Consider the following 27,404-nt stretch of genomic DNA (forward strand, 5'->3'; position numbering starts at 1 on the left):
GAGACGGGATTTCATCATGTTGGCCAGGCTGGTCTCGAACTCCTGACCTCAAGTGGTCCACCCACCTCAGTCTCCCAAGTGCTGGGATTATAGGTGTGAGTCACCACGCTGGGCCCAGGCAAGTTTTTCTTCTAAACTTCCTGTCTGTTATATGTATATGAAGCAGACACAAGAGAAAAGGCACAAAACATGCTATCAGAAAGCTTATAAAACATGAAGTCACTCCCTGAGAATTTGTGTAAACGCTGACTGACAATGCTGTGTACTCAGAGGACAGTTCCTAATTCTGTTTCACTGGAATGAGGCTGTAGTAGTGGTTCCTATGATGGTTCCACAAGGACAAAGAATGCGGGACCACACTCACAGGATTCTCTACACCTCACCAAGAAAGAGGAGGGATGACCTATATCCCATAGTCTGATTAGGACAAACATTTAGAGGAGATCTGCTCACCACCTTCTCGTAAGATCTCAGCAATCACATGTAAATAAATCTCATGCTGGAAGAAACATGCAAAACTGTCCTAAGAGGAAATCCTGGCCAGGTCATTCCATCCCAACTCACCAGGTTCTTGCTGGGGGTCCTTGGCTGGCAACTTCTGTAAGAGCTTGAGAACATCTTCCTCCCTGAGGGCTGGAAGATTTGTAAGGTGATGGAGAGTGTAGAGCACTGAGTGGCTGTCTCCACCATGTAAATGACACAAGAGATCTCTCTTTGGTATGGGGTTGCTGAAGGGGAAAGTCGGGAGGATGGAAGAGAAGCAGTTTATATTATTGCCTGAAGAAAGACCAATCTCCATTCCCTCTTGTTCTTCCTCTCCGGACCGTAACGCCACAAGTTTCACTTCCCCACAAACCAAATTTTAGTTGGTTTGGGTCCAAGCATAGCATTTATTTAACCTCAGGGAATACACCTATCAAACCAGCTCTAGTTGTCTAGAAAGGACCTTTCCGGTTAGTAGAATTTAGAAAGGGCCTATGGATTGAATTCTCTAATTTCTACAGCCTTTCTAGCTTCAAACGAACACAATTTTCTCTGGCTTTACCTTGAGTAAGGGTCCCTTGCTACTTCCCCCTCTGCCCACTGTACTTCACCACGTGCTGGTGAAGTAGATGAAGAACAAGAAAGGAAACCTAGGTCTTGGTTAAGTTACCAGAGAAATGCGGGGCCTCACACACAGTTCAGTAAGCATTTGTTCAATATGGGTGATCCAAGGTAACAGAAGGCGAAGAAGGTGGGTGACATTATGAGCTGTGTGACTTTGGACAAGTTATTTTCTACCTCTGGGCTTCAGTTGCCCAATTTTTACATGAGGATAATTTTGGTATCTACCCATAGGATTTTTGTGAGGCGTAATTAAAATCATCCATGTAAAGGGCTTAGAGCAATGCCTGGCTTGTGGTAAGTGCACTGGAAATGTGAGCTCTTGTTCTTTTTGTTATTGTCATCTTAAAATTATCCTCTAGTTATGACCTGATGGCTATGGTGAAGGTAATAATTACTTGTGTTTCTTGGTTTAATAGCTGGTACAATTATTAGTGGCTGGTCAACATTGCCAGCTCAAAACATTTATGTGGAAGATGCCTTGAAATGGCCACACATGTGGAGCACAGGGTCAGCTGTTCCCCATGGTGGGCAGGTGCTGACTGCACAGGGCCATACCTGCTCTGCTGTATGCACCACTCCAGGACCTCCAGGTGAGCCCACAACCCATCACAGGCATCCCTGAGGAGCTCATCACAGCCCAGGTCCTATGTCAATATGGGAAAAGAAAGAGATGCTGACTCAGACACCTGGGGTTACAGACTTTGACTGACTTTAGGGCTCTGCATTCTGCCTAAGCCCAAAGCCCCATGGCTCTCACTTGCAGAGCAGCCTGAGTGCTGAGTGAGAGTTACCTGGGTCCTGTGCAGGGTCTGGAGCAGCCTCTTGGCTGACTCTAGGCTCTGGCAGTGTGTCCAGCCCAGGAGCACAAGCAGGCAACTGAGGGGCCTGAATTCTCTATCAAGTAGGCAGCCAAGATTTGGGAAGTCTTCTTCTTTCAACAATGTTAGTGCTGTTACCTGTAAGTCAAAGAAAGCTGTTAAAGGCAGCTCTGTGGATAAGACAGAATGTGGCTGGGCGCAGTGGCTCACGTCTGTAATCCCAGCACTTTGGGAGGCCGAGGCGGATGGATCATGAGGTCAAGAGATTAAGACCATCCTGGTCAACATGGTGAAACCCTGTCTCTACTAAAAATACAAAAATTAGCTGGGCATGATGGCGCATGCCTGTAATCCCAGCTACTCAGGAGGCTGAGGCAAGAGAATTGCCTGAACCCAGGAGGCAGAAGTTGCGGTAAGCCGAGATCGTGCCATTGCACTCCAGCCTGGGTAACAAGAGTGAAACTCCATCTCAAAAAAACAAAAACAAAAAAGACAGAATGGGTTCTAGCTTACTGCTCGTTAGAGAAAGAAGTGTTTTAGTATAGCAGGGAGGTTTCTGACAACAACAGGAGTGGTTGGCCATGCACAGTGGCTCACATCTGTAATCCCAGCACCGAGGCAGGTGAATCACCTGAGGGCAGGAGTTCAAGACCAGCCTGGCCAACATAGTGACACCCCATCTCTACTGAAAATACAAAATTAGCCGGCATGGTGGCACACACCTGTAATCCCACCTACCCGGGAGGCTGAGGCAGGAGAATCGCTTGAACCCAAGAGGCGGATGTTGCAATGAGCCAAGATCTCGCCACTCCAGCCTGGGTGACAAGAGCGAAACTCTGTTTCAAAAACAAAAAAACCGAAGTGGTGAACTGAGTAAGATAAATATTTACGAAAACACTAGACTGTGAGCTCCTCGAAGGCAGGCACTGACTTCTGTTGTAACTCCAGCTCCTATTACAGTATATGGCACATAGGAAGAGATTAATAAATATCTGCTGAATTAAATTGGAGTTTAGTTGCAATCTGGAAGGAAAAGGTTAAAGTAATTAAATTCTGCTACCAGCTAGGCAACATATTGTTGCCACTGTCTTTTTTTTCTTGCATCCTCCAGAAAGCACACACATATTCAACATTTTAGTTTCTGCCAAAGGACTGACGTAAAATGACTGCAACTGTAAGTATGAATGATACTGATTCTCAGAGCCTCCTTTCCCATGGGACTGTGGGAGGCACAAAACCAAAGACTCAACACTAATTAGACTGTTTTATGTTGGCTAAATGAGTGGGAGAGAAATGAGGAATGAAAAAGTCTGGGGAGAAGCCCTAGACTTCCGTAATGAGCAATTAAGCTTGACTTACCAGGATCTGCTCGAGGAAGTGTTTGCTGTTGTTCAGGCAGTAGAAATAGGCCACTTTCCAAGCCTGGGCTGGGTCGGGATTGGAGAACAGGGCTAGCATTGCCCGCTCAGGGTCTAGATGATCCAGTGAGACTGAACATCAAACAACATGGTTATCAGGAAACCAAGACCTCTTCTTTTCTAAGCTAGAGCCCATGTGAACAACCAAGTGATGTGAGTTTGCTCTTTTAAAACCTTAGGCTGGGTTTTCCATACTTTATCTTAAAGATTCTTTACTTCTATTGGGAGCTTCTGAAAAGCTTTTTCCTGCTATTGCTATTACTTTTTTTCTTCCCATCACCTCCATCTTACACTAGAAAACCTGTACTTTTTTTTTTGAGATAGGGTCTTACTCTGTCATGCAGGCTAGAATATAGTGGTGCAAACATGGCTCACTGGCTCAACCTCCTGAACTCAGTGATCTTCCTGCCTCAGCCTTCTGCGTAATTTGGACCACAGGTGTGTGCCACCAAGACTGGCTAATTAAAAATTTTTTTGTAGAGATGAGAACTCACTACATTGCAGAGGCTGGTCTTGAACTCTTGGCCTCACATGATCCTCCTTGCCTTGGCCTCCCAAAGTGCTAGGATTATAGGCCTGAGCCACTATGCCAGACCTGTACTTTTACAAAAGAGCATCATACCCATTTTTGCTTAGCCTCCCCTATTAGATGTCCTAAGCAACCTGGAAGGTACCAGTCTAGAGACTCCAGTGAGGCTGGGCATACTGGGATTACTGAAACTAAAGGAGCAGCAGCAAAGGGAACACACCTTTTCCAGAGGCTGTAGCCCTTGGTGGCTTTTCTGTGACCTTCTCTGCATAGGTATGGCCATACAGGGACACCAGGCCCCAGCTGGCCTTGTGCAGCAGGCAGCTGAGCACCCGCTCCTCCCGTAGGGGACTCCCCTCAGTCCTGCAGGCCTCTAGTAGTTCCTCACACAGAAGACGCAACTCAGCCCCAAATGGTTCTGCAGGGCAACGCAGAGTCTGCAGGGCTGCATAGATGGCATCAACTACCCCAGGCGGTGCTGCTGAATCAGGGCCCTGCAAAGCCCGCAATGCCTTTCGAATGAGGTCCACCAGTGCATTCTGCAGAGGCCAATGACATAGGCTGGTGCCATCATTCTCCCCAAGCAGGAGCTCCAGAAGGGCCTGTGCTGGGTGGGGAGACTGTCTCAGAAGATCCCAGAGCACAGAGACAGCTTCCGAGCTGAGATGAGGAGTCCAGCTCTCCCTCCTCGGATTTCTGTCAGGCACGGGGCCTATTGCACCTTGTGTTAAGGTCTCATACAGCTCCTAAAGAGAGGATGAAGAGAGGGATGGGTGGTGGGGATGTTATCACTTGTGTGCCTTCATGCTTTCCTCTTTTTTGGCTTATTTATGTAATAGTAGCAGTAGCAAATACTTCTGTAGTAGTTACTACGTGTCAGACACTGTTCTAAGGTCTTTTACACAGAAAAATCAAATTAATCCTTACAATAGTCTTCAGAGGAAGACACTATTACTCCTATTTTATAGATGAGGACATGGAGGCTGGGAGAGATGGACTCAATTGCCCAGGGCCTCCATGCTCAAGCTAGTCCCACCTCGCTGCCTCCAAAATGTGTACTGTGATGTGAATCAAGGTCAGACCAGGCAAGACATTATGCCCATCTAAAGCCATTTACATTCAATTTTTAAAAGAACATTGTTTTTTAATCCTTGAACTAAATCCTAGCTATGCTTTTAGTCCATTCATTAACCTTGCATAAAACCTTCTTGAATACCTCTAACCCATATAACTTCAATGAACTTAAAATTAGTACCATATAATTTAACACATAATTGTGCATGTTTCAGTCCTTCTTCCTCAGTCACCTAAAAGCAAGAACCTGTAGAGCCTGTCCTCTGTTTGCAGGGTGAGGACACAGGGAGAGAAGGTGGTGAGAACTAGGTTATTTCCCACACTTGAGCACCATGCCTGTAGATGGTATTCAATGATGACTCCATTAACTGCCTCAGAGAAGGACTGCAAGACTATGAGTCCTTTACCTAATACAAGTGAAAGTTCGTTCCTCTCTTAAATACCTACTGTAAATATATATTTAACTAACTGGTGGCAGGGTCATTAAGAATATAAGTACTGGGCCTCAGAATATATATATCAGGCACTAAAGTAGTAACTGATACATGCGATAAAGATATAATTAAGACTTAGTTTGAATCTGTCCCTAGAAGGTCATTATGAGAATTAACTCTAACACATTCAGTGAACCTGTTATAGAAAAGACAGTCCACAAATATTAGTTCCTTATTCCCTTCATATTCCCTATTAACTACTAATAAATCTTTAATTCCCAGATATACTTAGCATTTCTGGACAAGCACCTCAAGACTTCTAAAATTATGTAAGTTTACCCTAACTCTAAACTCTCCTCAAAGGAGCTTCTGTGTTGCCTTGCCTGAGAACAAAGTATAGCCAACATCTTGGACACATCTCTCTGCTGGGGCCCTGGAAGCTGAGCTGCTTGAGTAACTGTCAACCCTGGGCAAATGGCACCAGAGCCCTCTCTCACCTTGAGGATATTTTCTGGAATGTCACCTTGGAGGTCTTCTGACAATAAAAGAAACTCAAGCTTTCTCCGGAAAACAACTGGGAGTAACTTCTAGAAGAATCATAAGAAGGAAGCATAGAAATTAGATATATATGTTTTAGTTAACAAATTATAATTATGTATTTCTGTACAGTTATCCAGTTAGTCTTATTTCTGCGATTTCTCTAAGATAAAGTACTCTTTTTTTTTTTTGAGACAGAGTTTTACTCTGTTGCCCAGGCTGGAGAGCGGTGGCATGATTTTAGCTCACTGTAACCTCCACTTCCCAGGTTCAAGTGATTCTCGTGCCTCAGCCTCTTGAGTAGCTGGGATTACAGGTGGGCACCACCGCGCCCAGCTAATTTTTGTATTTTTAGTAGAGAGAGGGTATTACCATGTTGACCAGGCTGGTCTGGAACTCCTGACCTCAAGTGATCCACTCAACTAGGCCTCCCAAGGTGCTAGGATTACAGACATGAGCCACCATGCCTGGCCTCTCTAAGATAAAGTACTTTTAAACACAACATTTCTGGATATGCTTTCAGATACTATTCTTTATAAACAAAAATAGCTAAACTTGGACATACACCTCTTTTAAAAACTAATACTTAAAGCCTGCAGTGGTAAGCCTTAAGTACCAAGATTGGTTCATTTCATTGACTTTGTCACTTGAGGTCTTTCTCCAAGAATCTCCCTTGCTGTGTTCAAAATTCCCAGCTGTGGGTAAGCCTGGGAGGGTATGGCCCACATAATCCTCTATTTGTCCAAACCCCTGTTTCTGTCATCCACTATCTTTTGAGTTTCAGTGAAAGAAAAACAACAGTAAAGGGGGAGAAATCCAATGTTTATTAAACACTTATTATATGCTGGTACCTTGCAGGTACTGTGTGCCATATTTTATTATTATCATATTTAATTTCCAAATCAAACCTGTGGGACATAGTTATATATTTTTTACAAACAATCTTTACTAGAGGCAAAATGGTTAGGAAGGATTTTTCCAATTTTTACAAGGTGATCCCAGTGTTTGTTAATGAGATAGGCCATCAGAGAGGTCTAATGCATAGAGAGAAAGACTCTGACTCCTCCTGTGCCTGCTTGTTTGGCAATAACTTATCTTCACCTGGTCCCTAACACTCAAATTGGAGTCTCCCTTTCTCCAGACACAAATAAAAATAAGAAGGGCCTGAGACTAATCCTGACAAACACTACGTTATATATGAGACATCTGTCAATCCTGCTTCTGGTTAAAGCTTCCCACAGATGAGTTTTATTGGAAGGCAAGGAACACCTGCAGATCTATGTGTGTGGGTGCACGTGCGTGAGGAGAGTTTAGAGCACAGACCTATCTCCATTCATGTACCGTTCATCACATCGGAGGCTAACAAGACCTCATATGTTCTAACCATGTGCTTCTCTAATATGTGCACCAAGGCCATGTGAATGCTTGTATAATGCCTATGATTGGAAGCTGGTGGATAAAATTCATGCTGGGAAGCTGAGAAATAGTGCTTCCATTGAGGACTAACAGAAAATAATTGATAAGATGTCTAGGTCAGCAGGTCCTTAATAGTCTGGCTAAGATTTTATCTAGAATCCTGAAGACTGAGTAGATTATACTTATTTTACTGCTGAAACTACTTTAAACATATTCAGGATCATGAATGACTAACATTTATCTTCCTAAAATGGGCAAGAATTTGCTCAGCGTTTCTAAGCATGGGTTTTCTTACTTTAAGAGCAAGACATGTTCAATGCGGAAAAATTAAATATACAAATAAGTAAACTAAAATATGTTATATATATATATAAAATAGATATATGTCCAGTTAGTCTTATTTCTGCTATTTCTCTAAGATAAAGTGCTTTAACATTAAAGAGATATATATATAACATACATATATTGGCCGGGCACGGTGGCTCAAGCCTGTAATCCCAGCAATTTGGGAGGCGGAGGTGGGTGGATCACGAGGTCAAGAGATGGAGACCATCCTGGTCAACATGGTGAAACCCCGTCTCTACTAAAAATACAAAAAATTAGCTGGGCATAGTGGTGCATGCCTGTAATCCCAGCTACTAAGGAGGTTGAAGCAGGAGAATTGTCTGAACCCAGGAGGTGGAGGTTGCGGTGAGCCAAGATCGTGCCATTGCACTCCAGCCTGGGTAACAAGAGCGAAACTCCGACTCAAAAAAAAACCAAAAAACCATACATATATTTTAGAGTGCAATATAATATATATAACATATATTGTTTATATAATTTTATAATTTTACAAATTTAATTTGTATAGTTATATGTGAAATATATATCACGTATGAAATTTATTATATATGATACATAACATGCATTATATATGAAATATATAATATATATCACATATAGGAAATATATGATATATAACATATATATGAAATATATATTTTATATTCTCAGTGAAGAACAATTATTAAAATTGTAGTTTAAGGCCATTCAGACCATTTTCTATGCACATCTCTATGCATGTATACCAAATGTACTTTTTTCTAAACCGCCTTTTTTCCTATACAGCAGACCAGGAGCACTCCATGTTACCGAAAACTCATTTGCCAAATACTTTTGAATACTGGCATAGCATTTTACGTATAGATATACTTCCATTTAGTAACCTGTCCTATATTGTGGACATGGAATTTGTTTCCAGTTTTCCTCTAATAAAAGCAGCATAGAAGTGAACATTTCTGCAGTGGAATCTCTGTATACATGCTTAAACATGTAGAGATAAATCCCTGCAAGATTAAAAGGCAGAAGGCAAAAATGAATGAAGGAAAGGGTAAATAGAATGACTATTTCATCTAACAATTAAACAGGAAGCTTTTGGCAAAAGGTGGGAGCCTGGAAAAGGACAGGCAGCCAGTAAATTCCTAGATGATGAAGGCACCTTCAAGATAATGACTGGACTTGGAAAACTACCCCAAGAATTCATTGGATGCCATGGTCCTTATATAGTTTTGAAATTCTATGAGGAACTAAAATAGTCCCGCAATTGTTTATTTATTTATTTATTTTGCCAATCAGTTTGAGCTTATGAGATTGCTCAGGTTAGCCTTGAACTGATGACCTCGCCTTCGCGAGCACCATGACCTCCGGCGGGAGCCACTTCGACCCCGACCGGCAACTGTTTAAATAAGCAAGTCAATGAAGCTTTAAAGACCAAATGATCTATCTGTGAAGCTGGAAAAAACAAGAACAGGAAGTGGAATCCATCTCCTGACATAGTTGAGCAACTATCTAGAAAATAAGCAACCAAGCAGATGTAAAGTAAACAAATCTTCTCTACTGAGGGGAAAGTTAATTTGATTTGACAAATTCCATGTTTGTACTAGAGAGATCCTTAATTAGAAACAATCATTCTTTTTCTCTTTGAAGATACTATTGCAACTATAGTGTTACTATTTTAGCTCAAGTTTTGTCTTTTAAATCTGAAACTATAGCCAACTCTTAATTATCCTGGGTTTCCTTATTTTTCAATCTTGCTTTTCTTTCTTCTCCCTCCTACTAGTCTTTCTTTCTCTTTTCTTTCCTAGACAGCTGGATGAAGCCTGGATAAGAGATATATTCAGATGAGCAATTTCTGTTACTTTTGGACAGCTATGTAAAGGATAAATATCATGCAAAAATGGAACTAAAGACAAAATTCATTCTGGTGACTGAGAGGAACAAAATTTTAAAAAATAGGCTAAATTATAGACATTTTAAAAGTAGAATTTGTGAGGCTGGGTGTAGTGGCTCACGTCTGCAATCCTACCACTTTGGGAGGCCAAGGTAGGTGGATTACCTGAGGTCGGGAGTTCAAGACCAGCCTGACCAACATGAAGAAACCCCATCTCAACTAAAGATACAAGATTAGCCAGGCTTCGTGGTACATGCCTGTAATCCCAGCTACTTGGGAGACTGAGGCAGGAAAATCACTTGAACCAGGGAGGAAGAGGTGGCAGTGAGCCAAGCTTGTGCCATTGCACTCCAGCCTGGGCAACAAGAGCAAAAATCCGACTCAAAAAAAAAAAAAGGAGAATTTGTGGTTTCTTAGTTTTAAGTCCATCTGGGCTTTTAAAAAAAAAGTAATGTTAAAGTGGAAAAAGCAGAGGATTGAGGTCAGATTTGGTTTCAGCACCAGTTCTGTTAACTAACTTTATGGTGTGTCCTTGGGGTAGCATTTCTAAGTTAGAGGTTCTCACTTAAATCTCAAAGTCTGAGGTTCAATATGAAATTGCCTCTGATAAACTCTTTTATAGATATCAATTTCTGAGAATTAACACATACTTCTAAAAGGGGTTTTAATGGAAGCTTAGCTTTAAAAACAAGTAATTCCTTACCAGTTTTTTTCACTATTAATTTGCTTACTTGTTTTTATATTTGATAATTTTCAGTTCAATTCATGTGAATTATTACACTACAAATTAATGGAACTTAAATCTATGAGATTTCATGGAATTCAACTAGTTAAAATAAGATGTTTGGAAAAAAAAAAAGTTTCAGCCCATTCTCTATTACTTAAATGTTGAATAGATCCTAATGTCACAGGTTCATATTTTATTCGCTATTTTGTGTCTTCACTGAGTTCCCAAAAGTTCTCTTTAGGCACAAGACTCACACAAATGGTATTATATGCCAGTGTATGTTAGCACATGAATTTAGGTAAGGAGTCAGCAATAAAAATTTAAGCCATTCTGAGAATAAGTATGCGGAATTTAACGATAGAGAATGTAACCGACATTCTCTATCGTTAAATCCCACAACTACTTTGAAGTCCTGGCCTCAGGGGAAAATTTAATACAAACCTACTTACCTTTTCCTGGGCCAACCATTTCTCCAGTACAAGAAGCCAGACCCAGGCTAATCTTTGAGGGTTGATGTCCTGCCCACATCTGAAAAAGGTGAAAAGAAAGACTTGCAAAAAGAGTTTCTACTGATCTTTCATCTTTTGTTATCCAAGACAGATTTCATAGCTCATTCTGTTTTAAATGTGAACAGGCAAGACACTGTCCTAATGAGATATTTTTAAATGTACATGACAGTTCAATAAAACACTGGATCCAGGCCAGGTGTGGTGGCTTACACCAGTGATCCCAGCACTTTGGGAGGCCAAGGTGGGCATGTCACCTGTGGTCCAGAGTTCGAGACCAGCCTGGCCAACATGATAAAAAGCCATCTCTATGAAAAATATAAAAATTAGCCAGGTGTAGTGACAGGCACCTGTAGTCCCAGCTACTCAGGAGGCTGAACCCAGGAGGCAGAGGTTGCAGTGAGCCTGTATCATGCTTCTGTACTCCAGCCTGGGCAACAGAGCAAGACTCTGTCTTCAAAACAAAAAAAGGTTAGAACCAGAACAGAGCTAGCAGCTTTCATAAAAAGCCTCAATCTCACCTCTACCTCCCTATCTTAGTTGAAAACAAATAATATTATACAGAAAACCATAATAGCTAATACTATCTAAAGCATATTCTTGAATACAGAAACTGAATCAGATGCTCTTAAAAAAGGAACTTCATACAGATTTATTTTTAATCATAGGCTAAAAACAGGACTTTAGGAATTCATAAGCCTTTCTTTGAAGTTAGGAATTTAGATGATAACTGGCTAGCTCTCAAATTAAAGGAGAAAAAGAGAAGGAAGAGATCACTTACTTTTCTCCATTGTATATGTGCTAATAAAATATGTAAAGAGTACAGCATAACAGTCAAAGAAAGGAAAAGCCAAGGAAAGAGTTAAAACAGTACATTTGACTCCTATATCACTAGTGGTTACCAGCATCACCAGGAGGAACTTCATTGAAAATCTGGGATAGAGAACTGTGATTGCCAGGGAACAAGGAGGGGTTGTTGTACAAAATCAAAGAGGTAGCTAGCACCAAGGAGTGAGGGAGTTCTGTGGTGATGGAACAGTTCTGATCCTTATTACAGTGGTATTACATGAATCTACATACAGATAAAACTGCATAAAACAACAAATGAAAAAAATGAAGGCAGATTAAGAAAATGCTGAAAACCAAACAAAGTCTGTAGTGTCATTAAGAGTAATGTACCAATGTCAATGTCTTGGTTTTGATATTGTACTACAGCTGTATGAGACGTCACCATTGGGGGAAACTGGGAAAAGAATACACTGGACTTCATATTTTTGCAACTTCTTGTGAGATTATAATCATTTCAAAATAAAAAGTTTTAAGTAAAGGTACAACAATATCTTCAATCTCATAAGCAAGAAGAGAACAGGGTTTGCTTTTTGGAGGTAAAGAAAATAGTTTTCAATGCAATTCCACCATCTATATTAACGAGGATAAACAATGGCAGTTTCAGGCACACGTTGGTGGCCAGGCAGTTGCAGATGATAATCTAAAGCCAGTATTGACTAAGTAATGGGTGTATACTATAGAGGTAAAATTTCAGAGCATGTGTAATACACTCTGCCTCTACTTATTCTTCAGAGGGTAGTTGAGTGGTAGCACAGCGACCAATGCCCAAATATTGAACCACGTGTCTCTCACCCTGTGACTGGTAGGAAAAGAGATCCCTTACCTCAGCAGATTTGGACACACCACCAATGCCTGAAGTATGTCTTCCACCCTCTTTGGGATGTCCCCTTGTCCTTCGTGTAGCTGAGGTACACATGCTTGTGCCAGCTCCCATTCTCCCCTCCGCAGGCATTCACAGAAAAATCCAAAAAGCTGCTTCTGGGAAGCAGCTTCCTCTTTTCCAAATGGATGATTCATTTTCCCAGCACAGAGTGCAGGGAGATACAAAGAGATGAGTTACGCCGAACACATTCTCAATGTTCTCATTCGCGGAATACCTCCTAGAAACAACACACACACCAGTGAGAAGAAACAGAAGGCACTGTATTAAGACAGAGCAGCAACTACTGGCCCGTCTGGGAGAGGCGGGACTTACTTGCCTAAGTATCGTTTTAAGTTTAATTTGCCACATTACTTTTTGAAAACACTTTCTCCAAGGGGCGTATCCCAACTCTTTACGCGATTCCTATATTTCACAATATTAAGAGTCGTATTTGCCCCAGACGCAGACCCATAACTCTACTTCCGTATTCCCCGCTGAACTTCACGCCCAGTCCTGACTCCAAATCCCCAGATGGTCGCCTCCTCAAGGGTGAGAAATTTAGCAGGAACCTCTCTCTATTTTGAGCCCTCTGTTAAGGCAGAGATTGGAGATGAGGAGACGAATCTGTGTCATAAGTCGAAAGCAGTGCAGGGGTGGGACTCAAGGACGCTTCTTGCAAGGGTCGTGGAGAGGGACCCCTCCCTCTCAGGGGTGTCTCACACTCACCTGCTCCCGGCGCCCAAAGCAATAGAGCTCTCAGCGCAGCCATGTTTGAGCCGAGTCAGGTGACAGATCCCACTCCGAAAGGCGGTGGTGAGAACGACTGAAAGCCCCACTCCTATTGGCTCAAGGCAGGGAAGATGGAAATTAAATGCCATATTGGTTGGAGTCACGTGACGCAACCCCTCCGGGAGGAAGGAAAGCTAGAAAGCTCGGAAAGAGGAAATCAGCTAACTGGCTGCAGACCATCTCTCTCAATTGTGACAGCTCCTGCACTCAATACTTTCAGTTCTCCATTCAGCCAAGCAGGTGGCGGGAAGAGCTGTGCCCCTGGATTTTTTTTTCTTCCGCTCTCTTTTCTCCTTAATATTTGGAGTCAACATTTAGTGAACGCCAACCAGTGATGGTGTTTTGCCAGGAGCGGGGGATACCCAGAGTTAGGAGAACTGGGCTTTCCTCCATTATTATTCTTTCTACTGGGCTTTTTTGTTCCGGAACTCTTAGGTCTGAATTTCCATATTCTTCTGCTTCACCGCATTCATTTATTTGCACATTTACCTGACAGCTGTTAACGGAACGGTGTGCGAGGCTTTATTTTATTTTTTTAGAGAAAGGGTCTCTGTCGCTGGAGTGCGGTGGAGTGATCTCGGCTCACTGCAACCTCGATTTTCCTACATCAAGTAATCCTCAGCCTCGGCCTTCCTGTAAGGCGTGCGCCACTACACTGGGCTTAAGCCCTATTCTCTAAGTTGAGTAAATTGAGGTTCCTCTCCTTAAGGGAGGTGCAGGCCAAAAATTAGGATACAGTGGGCGAAATTATAAGATAGAAGTATGCATAAGAGATCAGAGAGCAAAGAATGAGTAAAGGTTTTTCGCAAACATAATAACCTGAAACCAAGTCTTTTTTTTTTTTTTTGAGACGGAGGCTCGCTCTGTCGCCCAGGCTGGAGTGCAATGGCGCGATCTCGGCTCATTACAACCTCTGCCTCCTAGGTTTAGGCCATTTTCCTGCCTCAGCCTCCTGAGAGCTGGGACTACAGGCGTGCGCCACCATGCCCGGCGAATTTTTGTATTTTTAGTAGAGAAGGGGGGGGGGTTTCACTGTGTTGGTCAGGCTGGTCTCGAACTGCTGACCTCGTGGTCCACCTGCCTCGGCCTCTTGCTGGGATTACAGGTGTGAGCAACCGTGCCTGGCCTGAAACCAAGTCTTAAAGTATCAATTTATTAGGTTTCCTCACCACAGCTGCTTTACACCAAGACTTCTGTTTGGTTTCTCTGGTGTTTTTAAATCACGGACTCTCAGGTTTCCTCAATATGTGTTTCAGATTTAGTAATTTCATTTAGCATTTCCCAAACTATTTCACCATTAAAGGGTGGTGAAAAGAGCAAATTAAAACAAACAGAACATTCTCGTCCAAAAACTCTTCTGCGATTGGTGGATTGTCCTCTCGATTCTTAAGAAAACTAACATGCCTCTCTAACTCATTAATTTATTATTTTTTATTTTTTTGAGGCAAGGTTTGACTCCTCACCTCAGCCTCTCAAGTACCTGGTATTACAGGTGCCCACCACCACGCCAGGTTAATTTTTGTGTTTTCAGTAGGGACGAGGTTTCACCATGTTGGCCAGGCTGGTTTCACACTCCTGAGCTCAAGTGATCCGCCCGCCTCCGCATCCCAAAGTGAAACCGCCTTTGCAAAATTATAACTGAGGAAATTATGACAGTGAAGGAAATCAAACCTAACCAATTCTATCTTGCTTCTAACCGTTAAGCTGTCCTTGTTCAATCCTGGGCGTGGGCTGAACTAATTTTGGGAAGGAATTCAGTTCATGGTTTGATTGTGAAACAAAATTGGTAACAGCTCTTTCCGAAAAGACCCCTTTCTTGCCTGGGCACCAGTCTGCTTTTGCAGGACTACCAGATTAACTATAAGATTAGAAATTACAGTTTAGGGGTCATGCAGTCTCTGGCTCCAAGGGTCTGAATCTCCCCAAATTGCTCCTGGGGGTAATATCACTATTGTAAGCACTAAGATCAGTGCTTGAGATATTTTGTAGACCCTGCACTCAGTTAATCAGCTGACACCACCCAGACCAGTAATCTGGCTCAACCAGTTGTTCCATCACACCCAGGAATAGAAGATATTAAGAAAACCTCACTTCGACCCCTTATGATTCCATCTTCAACCTGACCAATCAGCACTCCTTACCTCCCAGGCCCCTACCAGCCAAATTATCGGTAAAAACCCTGATCCCCAAATGCTCATGGCAACTGATTTTAGTAATAATAAAACTCTGGTCTTCCGCACAGCTGGCTCTGCGTGAATTACTCTTTCTCCATTGCAATTCTCCTGTCCTGATAAATTGGTTTTGTCTAGGCAGCTGGCAAGGTGGACCCATTGGGCGGTGACAAAAGCTCTGGGATTCCAGGTGTGAGCCACCGCGCCCGGCCCCATTAAGCCATTTTTAAAAGTGGTGATACAAAAAAGTATTTCCAAACAGGGTGTTCCCTTGCTTCATAGTCTCTTTGGTGATGGTTCTCCAACAAATTTTGATAATCATTATATTGAGAAACTGCTTCAGATTCGACCTCTTAGGCTGATAACAGCGTTAACTACAATTCCCAGCAAACCGTGGGGCAAACCTGAACCTCTGCCGGCCTCTTATTGGATACAATAGCCAGGATGACGACCCAATCAGTGCTTCGGTTGTTGCTTTGCGGCGCTTTCCGCGGGGAAACTGTGTAATGAGTGGGGAAACTTAAAAGTTGGAGGCTGCAGACCCGGTATTGGAAAGTTTCATGTGGGGTGCCATTGTGGGGAAGTGGGGCTCGCTCATTATTTCCTGCTCCCACCGTAGGCCCGTGGGTGTCGATATTAGCGATATTGTCCTTTACGTGCTGGGCATGCTCCCTTAAGACTGTCGGGATCTTCACTAAGAACCCCGCCGCGAATCGGGTGAGCTTCGGGCAGTCTTTCGGTGGGGAATGCTTGGAAGCTGCTCATTGTTGGGTAAACCTCTTTTTAGGGGATTCTGGGTTATTTTTCCGCCTGTTGATGCCCATCTTCCTCCCTAGCCCCCTTCCCGCTTCAGGTAGTTTGGGGTCTAAGCAAGGGAGCCTGTCATTAGGGGAAGTTGAGTGACTGTCGCACTTCGGGTGGTGGTGGAGAGTGTGGAATCTGGAGTCCGGCCCCAAGATTCGAATGTGAGCTTCACACGAATTATTTAGCTGTTTGACTTTGCCCAGGTTTCTCAACTTGGTGCCTCAGTATCCTTATCAGTAAAGTGAGTTAAAACACCCGAAGCCTTTGGAAGAGTGTGGCACGTAATAAGGACTCAATAAATATTAGCTATTATTGTTCCTAAACAGTTATAGTAGAACATTTAACATGAAGAATTTTCTTTTCTTGGTGGTGAGGAGGAGAGGGTCCATTCTCCAGGGTTGACTGTTTCCCCTCATGTGCAGTACACAGAGGGGCGTTCTTGCACACATACACAGCAGGAATTTACGTGCTCCGGTGGAAAAACAAACTTGCAAGCCATAATAATACTTTGATAAGATTATCGAACAGATATGTACGAAGTTGACGAGAACACTGGAGAGGAAAATACTCTGGGGAAGGATTTGTGGAGGGAAGTCAGGGATACAGGATGATAGTTGCCTACCCTGCCAATACACATGCATAACATGGCTGGAGGGCAGGTCATGTGAGAGTCAGTAAATGATTATTGCTGAATGAATTGTTAATGATGATTGCTGACATTAAGTGCCAGGCATTACCTGACTCCTTTAACCTTCATTACAGTCATGTGAAGTAGTAAATTCATATGACTGTAGTTTCCTACTTCGTATGACTAAAACAAGGGTTTTAAGGAAATAAAGACACTGACAGGTGAGGTAACTGCCAGGAAGGCTAGGATCTGAACCTTGCAGTGTGATGTATGAGTGAGAAGGAAGCGAGGGACGAATTTTTGATGTTTTTTTATGTGACCCTAAGAAGTTAGGAATTTATCCTGTGGTCTACTAGTCCCATGGGAAGTGTTAAAGGATAAGCATGACTTTTTAGGAAGTTACTCAGAGCAGGATTGTGACACTGGTCTGACTTTTGCAGGAGAATTTGGGGCTTCTTCCTGTCTGCTCCTATAGCACATTTAAATAGCAGTTGCAATACTTACTGCATGGCTGTAGTTATTTGTGTGTACATCTCTTTTCATCTCTTAACTATTAGTATTCAAAGGAGAGGGGAAATGCTTAAGTGATTCTTGTATCCTGGAGCTCAGCAGGGTGTGTACTTAAGTGTCCGTGGAAGGAGCAAATTAAGGAACAAATGAATGGAGTGGCTAGAAACAATATGCAATTGTCCAGGCAAGTGATGGGAGTGGCCCTAATAAGGCAGAGATAGCAGAATTGGTTGTTTTAAAAGTCCCTGTAGTTTAGAATTTATAGTTTTGTTTTTTTGTTTTTGACAGGGTCTCTGTCTGTTCCTTAGGCTAGAGTCCAGTGGCATGATCATAGCTCACTGCATCCTTGACCTCCTGGGCTCAGGCGATCCTCTCATCTGAGCCTCCTCAGTAGCTAGGACTACTATAGGTGTGCGCCACAATGCCCAGCTAATTTTTGTATTTTTTTTTGTAAAGACAGCTTCTCTCTATGTTGCCCAGGCTAGTTTTGAACTCCTGGGCTCAAGCAATTTGCCTGCCTTGGCCTCCCAAAGTGCTAAGATTACAGGCGTGTGCCATCTCTTGCGGCCTATAGTTTTTTTTTTTTTTTTTTTTTTTTAAGTGAATTGAATTTTTCAGTCTAAATGGTGTCATTAACTGAAACTACCTGATCCAAAAAGACACTAGGCAGTGTTATAGCACATATCACTTGGTTTTCTATTGGGGAAAACAAATCTCTAAGAAATTCCCATAGAGAGAAATGAAGAGGATATATTTTGTGTTTTTGAGAGGTGTGTATGTATGTATTGTGTGTTAAGAGAGAGAGATTGATTCAATCTGATTCAGAGAATTTGGGTGTTAGATAGAAATGTGGGCCATGGTATTGGAAATAAACAAATATTTATATCCTCAGTATACATACATTTTTATTTTAAAATGTTAATTCTTTTCTGATAACTCTATTGCTTTATTTCTTGGATTCATTAAGAGTTCTTGTTTCAGTTCTTTCCAGAAGTATTTCTTTACCATCTCAATGAGATATATGACTTCTTCTTTGTATGCATTAAGAGACTCACAGTAATTATTATTATTATTATTATTTTTGAGACAGAGTCTTGCTCTGTTACCCATGCTAGAGTGCAGTGACACAATCTTGGCTCACTGCAACCTCCGCTTCCCAGGTTCAAGTTATCCTCTTGCCTGAGCCTCCCGAGTAGATGGGACTACAGACACATGCTACCACACCTGGCTAATTTTTTATATTTTTAGTAGAGACAGGTTTCACTGTGTTAGCCAGGATGGTCTCGATCTCCTGATCTCGTGATCTGCCTGCCTCCTCCCAAAGTGCTGGGATTACAGGTGTGAGTCATCATGCCTGTCCACAGTAATTCTTTTGTAGCTCTCTAAAGATAAATATTTCATGAGCCTCATTTACTTCTAGCAAGGTACAAGAGTGAAATTTAACTGCATATGAGAATATAAGCAGCTCATGCCTATAATCCCAGCACTTTAGGAGGTCAAGGTGGGAGAATCACTTGAGCCCAGGAGTTTGAGACTGGCTTGGGCAACATGGCAAAACCCTGTCTCTACAAAAAATACAAAAATTCGGTGAGCATGGTCACGGCCGTGTCTCTACAGAAGATATAAAAATTAGCTAGGCATGGTGGTGCATGCTATGGTCCCAGCTACTTGGGAGGCTGAGGTAGGAGGATTGCTTGAGCCCAGGAGGTGGAGGTTGAGGTGAGCTGAGATCACACCACCACACTCTAGCTGGGGTGACAGAGCCAGACCCTGTCTCAAAAAAAAAAAAAAAAATATATATATATATATATACACACACATACACACACACATATATACGTGTATATATATGTATATATGTATATATATCAACATTTTTGCTGCAGTGATAAAATTTCATTTGATTCAGAAGGTGTATTCTGACTCCTAGAAAAGGGAAAAGTTAAATATGATTATGGGCTGGGCGCGGGGGCTCAAGCCTGTAATCCCAGCACTTTGGGAGGCCGAGGCGGGTGGATCACGAGGTCAAGAGAGCGAGACCATCCTGGTCAACATGGTGAAACCCCGTCTCTACTAAAAATACAAAAAATTAGCTGGGCATGGTGGCGCGTGCCTGTAATCCCAGCTACTCAGGAGGCTGAGGCGGGAGAATTGCCTGAACCCAGGAGGCGGAGTTTGCGGTGAGCCGAGATTGCGCCATTGCACTTCAGCCTGGGTAACGAGAGCGAAACTCTGTCTCAAAAAAAAAAAAATATGATTATGGACTTGCAGTAGAGTGTAATGATTAAGAAGATAGGTTTCAGAGTCAGACTGCCTGGGTTGAAATTCTGGATCAGTCATTTATGTTTTCTGGTGACAGTGGACTAGCTAACTTTTCCAGGCTTTAGTTTTCTCATATTTAAAAAAAGGGGCCAATAATCTACTTTCCTTCTAGGGTTGTTGAGAAGATTAAATGTAATAATTTAGATAAGTTTTGGAACAATGCCTGGTATGTGGTAGGTGCTCAATAAATAGAGCTATTACTGTTACAGTGCAGTGCAAATTGTTACAGTGCAATATACTTTCTAGTGATTCTGTTTGTAAATATGCCTTGAAAGTTAATTACATATCCAAATAAAATTGATACATACATTGAACATTTTGAGATGCTCCACAAATGTGAAGTGTACTATATTCATGTAGTAAGTATCAAATAAGTGTGTGAAATTATATTTGAGGTTGCCTTGTTTCTCTGTGTGCCTGTTTGACAAACAATTGTCTTTCCTAGTTAAAACATTTAAAAAGATTCTACTGCATTCCTTTATCAGTAATATTTTTAACACAGTATGTTTCATTTTACATATGGAAAAACTTGAGGAATTTTTTATTTTGTTTTGGATAGCCTATTCACTGTCACTTATGTTATATTCTGATGTTTTTTCATGGTTCTTCTTTTCTTTGCTGGATCTGGAGATATGGGCAGCAAGAAACTAAAACGAGTGGGTTTATCACAAGAGTTGTGTGACCGTCTGAGTAGACATCAGATTCTTACCTGTCAGGTAAATTCTATTTAAAATTTCCATTGAGAAGTTTTATGCACAAATTAACTTTATACCTTAATACCTCTTAAACTTAAAATGTGAGAATGTAGGCTTACGAAAACAACATAAATGATGGTGCTTTTCCATAGGCTAATTGTAAATATCAAGCCTCCTTGGGTACATTTCCAATTGTAACTTCATTTACCCAAATTTAGTATTTTTGCATTTTGAGGGGAGAGTGGTCGTGGCATAAGGTGAAGTACACCTTTGCTGTTTATTTGTAGTTATGTGAGAAATAGAACTCAAATGAGTAGATACTATTTAAAATGTATCCTTTCTTTTATAAAAGCAAGATAAATTAATAGTTAGACCATTTTCTTATTGATGAAGCATGAGAAATGTATAGAGAAGACCTTGCAAGGTAGTGAAGCAAATCCTCCTTAGCAGGGTAAATAAGATTTAAGGGTTTTGGTTGTTTGTATTTTTTTGAGACTAGGTTCTCATGTTGCCCAGGCTGATCTCAAACTCCTGGACTTAAGCAATCCTCTGGCCTCAACTCGCAAGTAGCTAGGATTATACGCATATACTACTGTGCCTGGCTAGATTTAAGGTTTTATCTTAGGATCTTATCCTTTTGTTTGTTTGTTGGTTTTTGAGTCAGTGTCTTGCTCTGTTGTCCAGGCTGGAGTGCAGTGGTGCCATCTCGGCTCACTGCAACCTCTACCTCCCAGATTCAAGTGATTCTCCTGCTTCAGCCTCCTGAGTAGCTGGGATTACAGGCATGTGCCACCACATCCAGCTAATTGTCATATTTTTAGTAGAAATAGGGTTTTACCATGTTGGCCAGGTCTCAAATTCCTGATCTCAAGTGATCTGCCTGCCTCAGTCTCCCAAAGTGCTAGGATTATGGACATGAGCCACTGTGCCCAGCCTGATTTTATCCTTAATAAGACATATTCACAGAGCATTCTGCAACTTTTTTTTTTGAATTACTTTCTATGTTAAAGATATCTTTGGTTCCTTTGTTAGACATTTAATTATTTGCATGTTTATATTCGGAAATATTCTTAACAGTATGAAATTTGATATTTTATCCTATAGTCAGTTTCATTCTTTTTCACTTATGAAACATTATCTCTGAGTGAACTTCTAGATTAGAAAGAAACTCTTTCAACCTGACACTTTCTGGGCATATATTTATACCCAAATTCTTTTTGGCATAGTGTAGTGCTCATATACACCTGGATTGGATACTGCTGCTATGTGGTGTTATTTGGTGTATCCTCTGTTATATGCCAACTAAACAGCGTAAATAGAAGATAAGTCTGTGTCATTATAACTTTTAGTTAAGGCATATTTTTGGGGAAAATACTATAATGAATGCTTAAATCTTTGATCTGCAATAAATTACACTTTTGTCTACATGAGCAGTATCGATTGAAGGTTTCCTTTTAACTCTAATATCTTTGTTACACATATATGTTTAAAATATTCTCTTTATGTTTCTTTAGGACTTTTTATGTCTTTCCCCACTGGAGCTTATGAAGGTGACTGGTCTGAGTTATCGAGGTGTCCATGAACTTCTGTGTACGGTCAGCAGGGCCTGTGCCCCAAAGATGCAAACGGTATATGTATATTTTATTATGATTTGATTATGAATGATTTCTTATCTCATTAAACATTTTTTTTTAGGAATGAGGCACATGCAGAATTAGAGATGAATACCTAAAAATATTAAGTTTCCTACCTTAGGAGTTCTCTAAGGAAAATACATGTGAAAATTTTTTCTTTTTTGAGATGGGGTTTCACTCTGTTGCCTAGGCTGGAGTGCAGTTGCATGATCTTGGCTCATTGCAGCCTTTGCCTCCCGGGTTCAAGCCATTCTCCTGCCTCAGGCTCTCAAGTAGCTGGGATTACAGGCATGGTGCTACCACACCCAGCAAATTTTTTTATTCTTAGTAGAGATGAGGTTTCTACCTTGTTGGCTAGGTTGGTCTCAAACTTCTGACCTCAAGTAATCTGCTTGCCTTGTCCTCCCAAAGTGCTGGGATTACAGGCATGAACTACCAAATCTAGCCTATATGTGAAAAACTTGTGTAATTTATAAGCTCTTGGAAGACAATTCCTAAATTTTGGAATTAGGGAGCAACAGAAAGTTTTTATTTTTTGCAGCCAATAGCAGTAGTTCAAAAGGACACTTTTCTCTAATCGATTAGGTAGTATTTGAGGGCCTCATAGCTAAATTGTAATATATTCTTAATTTTAGAATGCCCCTTTCTTTGATATAGTGACCTTTACCATCGTCACTTGCTGTAGATTATAAAGTACACATAATTGTACTTATACTTGCTAGTTAATTGAATAAAAGATAATTCAATATTCTTTATTCTTAAGAAATTTGAAGTCTTTTACAAAAGCCCTCACCAAATCGTACATTTTTTCAGACTTTCTGTGTCATGACTGTAGCTCTTCAAAACGTAGACTTGGAGCATGATAAAAAATACCTCGTTTTCCCACAGTAAGATTTTCCTAAAATTATGTTCAGTGCTTTGCAAATGTATTTATTTATGTGGACTGTAAGTTACTTACCTTACTACCTTATATTGAAATTTAATGAACACCAATCAATGAAGTACAATTCTCTGAAGAAGGGGAGAAGGAAGGAATGTTAGTGTCATTTGAAACTTCTGAAAATGATAAACAGATATTTGAACAACAAATAGTTTCTTTTTTTTTTTTCCCGAGATGAGGTCTGGCTCTGTTGCTCTGGCTGGAGTGTAATGGTATGATCTTGGCTCACTGTAACCTCCACTTCCTGGGCTCAAGCTATCCTCCCACCTCAGCCTCCCGAGTAGCAGGAACTACAGGTACACACCACCGTGCCCAACTAAGTTTTGGGTTTTTTTGTAGAGATGGGGTTTCACCATGTATCCCAGACTGTTCTTGAACTGATGAGCTCAAGTGATCCTCCTGCCTTGGCTTCCCCAGCTGCTGGGATTACAGGCATGAGCCACTGTGCCAAACTGATGAACAGATATTTTCTTTTGTTCAGATTTAACTTGTGATCTGAGGAAACTATCTGAAGGACAGGGTAGTCAGAAGGAGAATCAGAATTGGAGATAGAAATTGGCACTAGTCTTAGCTTTATCATTGATTTCATTGCTTTGAATAGTTTTCTTTGTTTTATGGGAGAAAACAGAAGTTAAAATACTATGCAATGATTCTGTGACTAGATTCACATTAACTTGTTACTATTTTGAAGGTTGTAAAGCACCAGAAAAACCTTTAATTTGTCATCTGTCAATGTAATTGGTCAATATGCATGGCATATTTCCAGTTAAGTAATTAAATAAGAGATTATGGTCCCAAAATTCAACTTAAATTTCTACTTCCATCACTACCTTCAGCTGCCATCTTAATACAATTTCAAATACAATTCAAGAAGCCATCTTTCTCATATGGTTTACATTCATTCTTGTAGCATTCCTTATATTTCAGCACTGCCTTAAACATTGGCTTTGGTTTTTTTTTTCTCTTCAACATTTATTGTAAGTTCCAGGGTATATGTGCAGGATGTGTGGGTTTGTTACATAGGTAAATGTATGCCATGGTGGTTTGCTGTACAAATCATCCTATTACCTATGTATTAAGCCTAGTATCTGTTAGCTATTCTTTCTGATGCTCTCCTTACCCCCCCTGCAACCTCTGACAGGCCCCAGTGTGTGGTGTTCCCTTCCATGTGTCCATGTGTTTTCATTGTTCAGCTCCTACTTATAAATGAGAACACACAGTGTTTTGTTTTCTGCTCCTGCATTAGTATGCTGAGGATAATGGCTTCCAGCTCCATCTATGTCCTTGCAAAGGACATAATCTCATTCCTTTTTATGGTTTCATAGTATTCCATTGTGTATATGTATCACATTTTATTTATTCAGTCTATCATTGATGGGAATATGGGCTGATTTCATGTCTTTGCTATTGTGAAGAATGCTACAGTGACTATATGTGTGCATATATCTTTATAATAGAATGATTTATATTCCTTTGGCTATATATAAATATATATATCCCAGAAGATTAATAAAATAATTTAAAAAACAAATTTCCTTATAGAGTATTAAATTTTATAGTTCTAAATACATCAGAACGATCAAAACCAACAAATAAAATCACCAAAGTCCTTTGTATAATGTCTTATGTACAAACACCAAGGATAAGAAAAGAGAATTTCAAGCCAGGTGCAGTGGCTCACACCTGTAGTCCCAGCACTTTGGGAGGCCGAGGCGGGTAGATCACTTGAGGCCAGGAGTTTGAGATAAGCCTGGCCAACGTGGCGAAAGCCTGTCTCTATTACAGATACAAAAATTAGCAGGGTGTGGTGGCAGGTGCCTCTAATTGCAGCTATTTGAGAGGCTGAAGCAGGAGAATTGCTTGAACCTGGGAAGTGGAGGTTGAAGTGAGCTGAGATTGCACTGCACTCCAGCCTGGGTAACAGAGTAAGACTGAACAAAGAGGAGAATTTCAGAATTTTATTATATTGGAAAAACTTCAGATATGTAGTGTTTCTCCCCTTGTTTGCAGGAAATATGTTTGAAGACCCTCAGTGGATGTCTGAAATTTTGGATAGTACCAAACTATATATATACTATGTTTTTTGGATCTGATAACTGAGATGGCTACTAACTAAGGGGTGGGGAGTGTCTACAGTGTATATATACTTGGAAAGGGATGATTCACATCCAGGTGGGATAATGAGAGATTTCACTGTGCTACTCAGAACAATGTACAATTTAAAACTTATGAATTGTTTATTTCTGGAATTATCCATTTAATATTTTCAGATCAAGGTTGACCATGGGTAACTGAAACATGGGAAGTGAAACCGTGGATAAGGGGGGACTGTTATACTGTGTACCTGGCTTTAGATATAGTCTCTAGTACCAAAAGTTTTTATCCCCACTACTATTACCTTCTTCTGGCTACTATTATTTTTCTTTGGAATGATTGTTATGTCTTCCTGACAGATCTCCCAGCTTTAAGCTGTTCTTTACAAACTAATCCGAGTATCTCTTTGAAACTATGATTTGTATTAGTTGCCTGTGACAGTTCTAACACAAACCATCAAACACTGGTTGGCTTCAGACAACACAAATTTATTCTCTTACAGTTTTGGAGTTCAGAGGTTCAAAATTAAGGTGTAGGCAGAGCTGCATTCTCTCCAGAGGTTCCAGGGGATTATCAGTTCCTTGCCTCTTTCAGCTTTTAGTGGCCATTAGCATTCCTTGGCTTGTAGCTGCTTCTCTCTCCATTCCATCTTCATATGACCTTTTCCTGTGTGTACTGAATTCCCTCTGCGTCTGTCTTATAAGTGAGGGTATTTAGGGTCCACCTGGATATTATCCCTTCATCTTAAGGTCTTTAACTTAATCACATCTGTAAACACCCATTTTGCAAATAAGGTAATATTCACAGAGAGGGCCTAGAGATTTGATTTGGATATCCTGGGGTGGGGGTGGGGTGTCATTTTTCAGCCTACTGCACCTTCCTTCACACTATTCTTCATAAACGAATCTGAGTTTGAATAATAATTTGATCATGTCACTCCTTTTTGCATCTTCAGCAGAGCTGTTCATGGTTAGGCCCGTGCTTACTTCTCTAGCCTCATTGCTTGCTGTGCAACACCCACACTCTATCTTTTAGTCATTCTAGATGAACTGTATGTTTTGCAGTTTTTGTTAGTCTCTGTTTCTTCTCTTGCTTCTTGACCTTTCTTTGTACATTCTGCCCTCTTTGGCAGGAATAGTCATATTTCCTTTGCTCACCTAATAGCTGTTTCAGATTTTAGCACAGGCATCCAGAAATTCCATTACGTTTCCAAAATCCCTATCAGTTATACTTTCCCTATTACAATATCTCTTACTAATGCTGGTATAATTGCCTGGTTTCTAGTCCTAATTTCATAGTCCCCACAGACTTCATAAGACTGTGAGGGCAAGGTCTCTTTCTGTTATGTCATATCCCCATAATCTAGCACAGTCCTTGGCACAGTGTAAATATTTGTTGAACAAATAATAGAAGGGAAAAGGATGGATTAGGGTTAAAGTTGCTAAAACTTAGAGAATTAGAGTTGGTTTGTGTTTTTGAATGTGTATAGAAGTTGAATAAAACTTAATCATTTTCTTGTTCAGGCTTATGGGATAAAAACACAAAGGTCTGCTGATTTCTCACCAGCATTCTTATCTACTACCCTTTCTGCTTTGGATGAAGCCTTGCATGGTGGTGTGGCTTGTGGATCCCTCACAGAGGTAAAGGAAAAATTTTTCATACCTTCTTCCATTGACCTATGATCTTCAGAGCCAGGGAAAAAGTTTAGTTAAAAAACATAAATTAGGGCCGGGTGCGGTGGCTCAAGCCTGTAATCCCAGCACTTTGGGAGGCCAAGGCGGGTGGATCACGAGGTCAAGAGATCAAGACCATCTTGGTCAACATGGTGAAACCCTGTTTCTACTAAAACTACAAAAAATTAGCTGGGCATGGTGGCACGTGCCTGTATCCCAGCTACTGAGGAGGCTGAGGCAGGAGAATTGCCTGAACCCGGGATCCGAGATCGTGCCATTGCACTCCAGCCTGGGTAACAAGAGCGAAACTCCATCTCAAAAAAAAAAAAAAAACACATACATTATTTCTTGAACAGTAATCTGAATTAAATTATAAGCACTTCAAGGATATGGTTCTTCACTCAGTACTTAGTGTGGTTGCTCTGCAAACAGAGATGTTAAAGAGAAAATCCTTGTTGACTGATTAAAATCTACTTAGGTTGCTGTATCTTTGAATTAACTTAGTGATAAATATTGCTGGGTTTGTTTATATATACGTTTATATATAATTATATATATGTTATATATACACATATACATGCATACATAGATTTATGTTATGTACACATATGCAATACATATACATGTCATATATGTAATATGCACACATAAATGA

The 27,404-nt window shown here is 40.9% G+C and overlaps 2 protein-coding genes across 14 annotated transcripts in view; one reads left to right on the forward strand and one right to left on the reverse strand.

The window, feature by feature from the left end:
* ZFYVE26 (zinc finger FYVE-type containing 26) overlaps window positions 1-13,272 on the reverse strand; it is a 67,936-nt gene extending 54,664 nt beyond the window's left edge. For both annotated transcript variants that reach the window (XM_078335225.1, XM_002807245.6), the window contains exons 1-9: window positions 13,216-13,272; window positions 12,451-12,727; window positions 10,722-10,800; window positions 5,878-5,967; window positions 4,093-4,618; window positions 3,285-3,415; window positions 1,899-2,063; window positions 1,663-1,751; window positions 565-728 (exon numbers count right to left, since the gene is read on the reverse strand). In XM_078335225.1, the coding sequence (XP_078191351.1) occupies window positions 565-728; window positions 1,663-1,751; window positions 1,899-2,063; window positions 3,285-3,415; window positions 4,093-4,618; window positions 5,878-5,967; window positions 10,722-10,800; window positions 12,451-12,644 (1,438 nt within the window). In that variant the 5' untranslated portion in view covers window positions 12,645-12,727; window positions 13,216-13,272. The remainder of the gene's footprint in view (window positions 1-564; window positions 729-1,662; window positions 1,752-1,898; window positions 2,064-3,284; window positions 3,416-4,092; window positions 4,619-5,877; window positions 5,968-10,721; window positions 10,801-12,450; window positions 12,728-13,215) is intronic.
* A 2,660-nt stretch (window positions 13,273-15,932) lies between these two features.
* The window catches only part of RAD51B (RAD51 paralog B), a 642,672-nt gene continuing 631,200 nt past the window's right edge, over window positions 15,933-27,404 (forward strand). For 5 of the 12 annotated variants that reach the window (XR_004729965.3, XM_035260799.3, XM_054240085.2 and 2 more), the window contains exons 1-4: window positions 15,933-16,220; window positions 20,344-20,429; window positions 21,923-22,036; window positions 26,600-26,716. Coding sequence is in view for 11 of the 12 variants with exons in the window: in XM_035260799.3 (XP_035116690.1) it covers window positions 16,196-16,220; window positions 20,344-20,429; window positions 21,923-22,036; window positions 26,600-26,716 (342 nt within the window). In the remaining variant the exon portion in view is untranslated. The remainder of the gene's footprint in view (window positions 16,221-20,343; window positions 20,430-21,922; window positions 22,037-26,599; window positions 26,717-27,404) is intronic. The other 7 variants (XM_078335228.1, XM_078335227.1, XM_054240084.2 and 4 more) reach the window with 4 other exon arrangements.

Source organism: Callithrix jacchus, chromosome 8 (assembly GCF_049354715.1).
Source record: "Callithrix jacchus isolate 240 chromosome 8, calJac240_pri, whole genome shotgun sequence".
Taxonomy (NCBI): domain Eukaryota; kingdom Metazoa; phylum Chordata; class Mammalia; order Primates; family Cebidae; genus Callithrix; species Callithrix jacchus.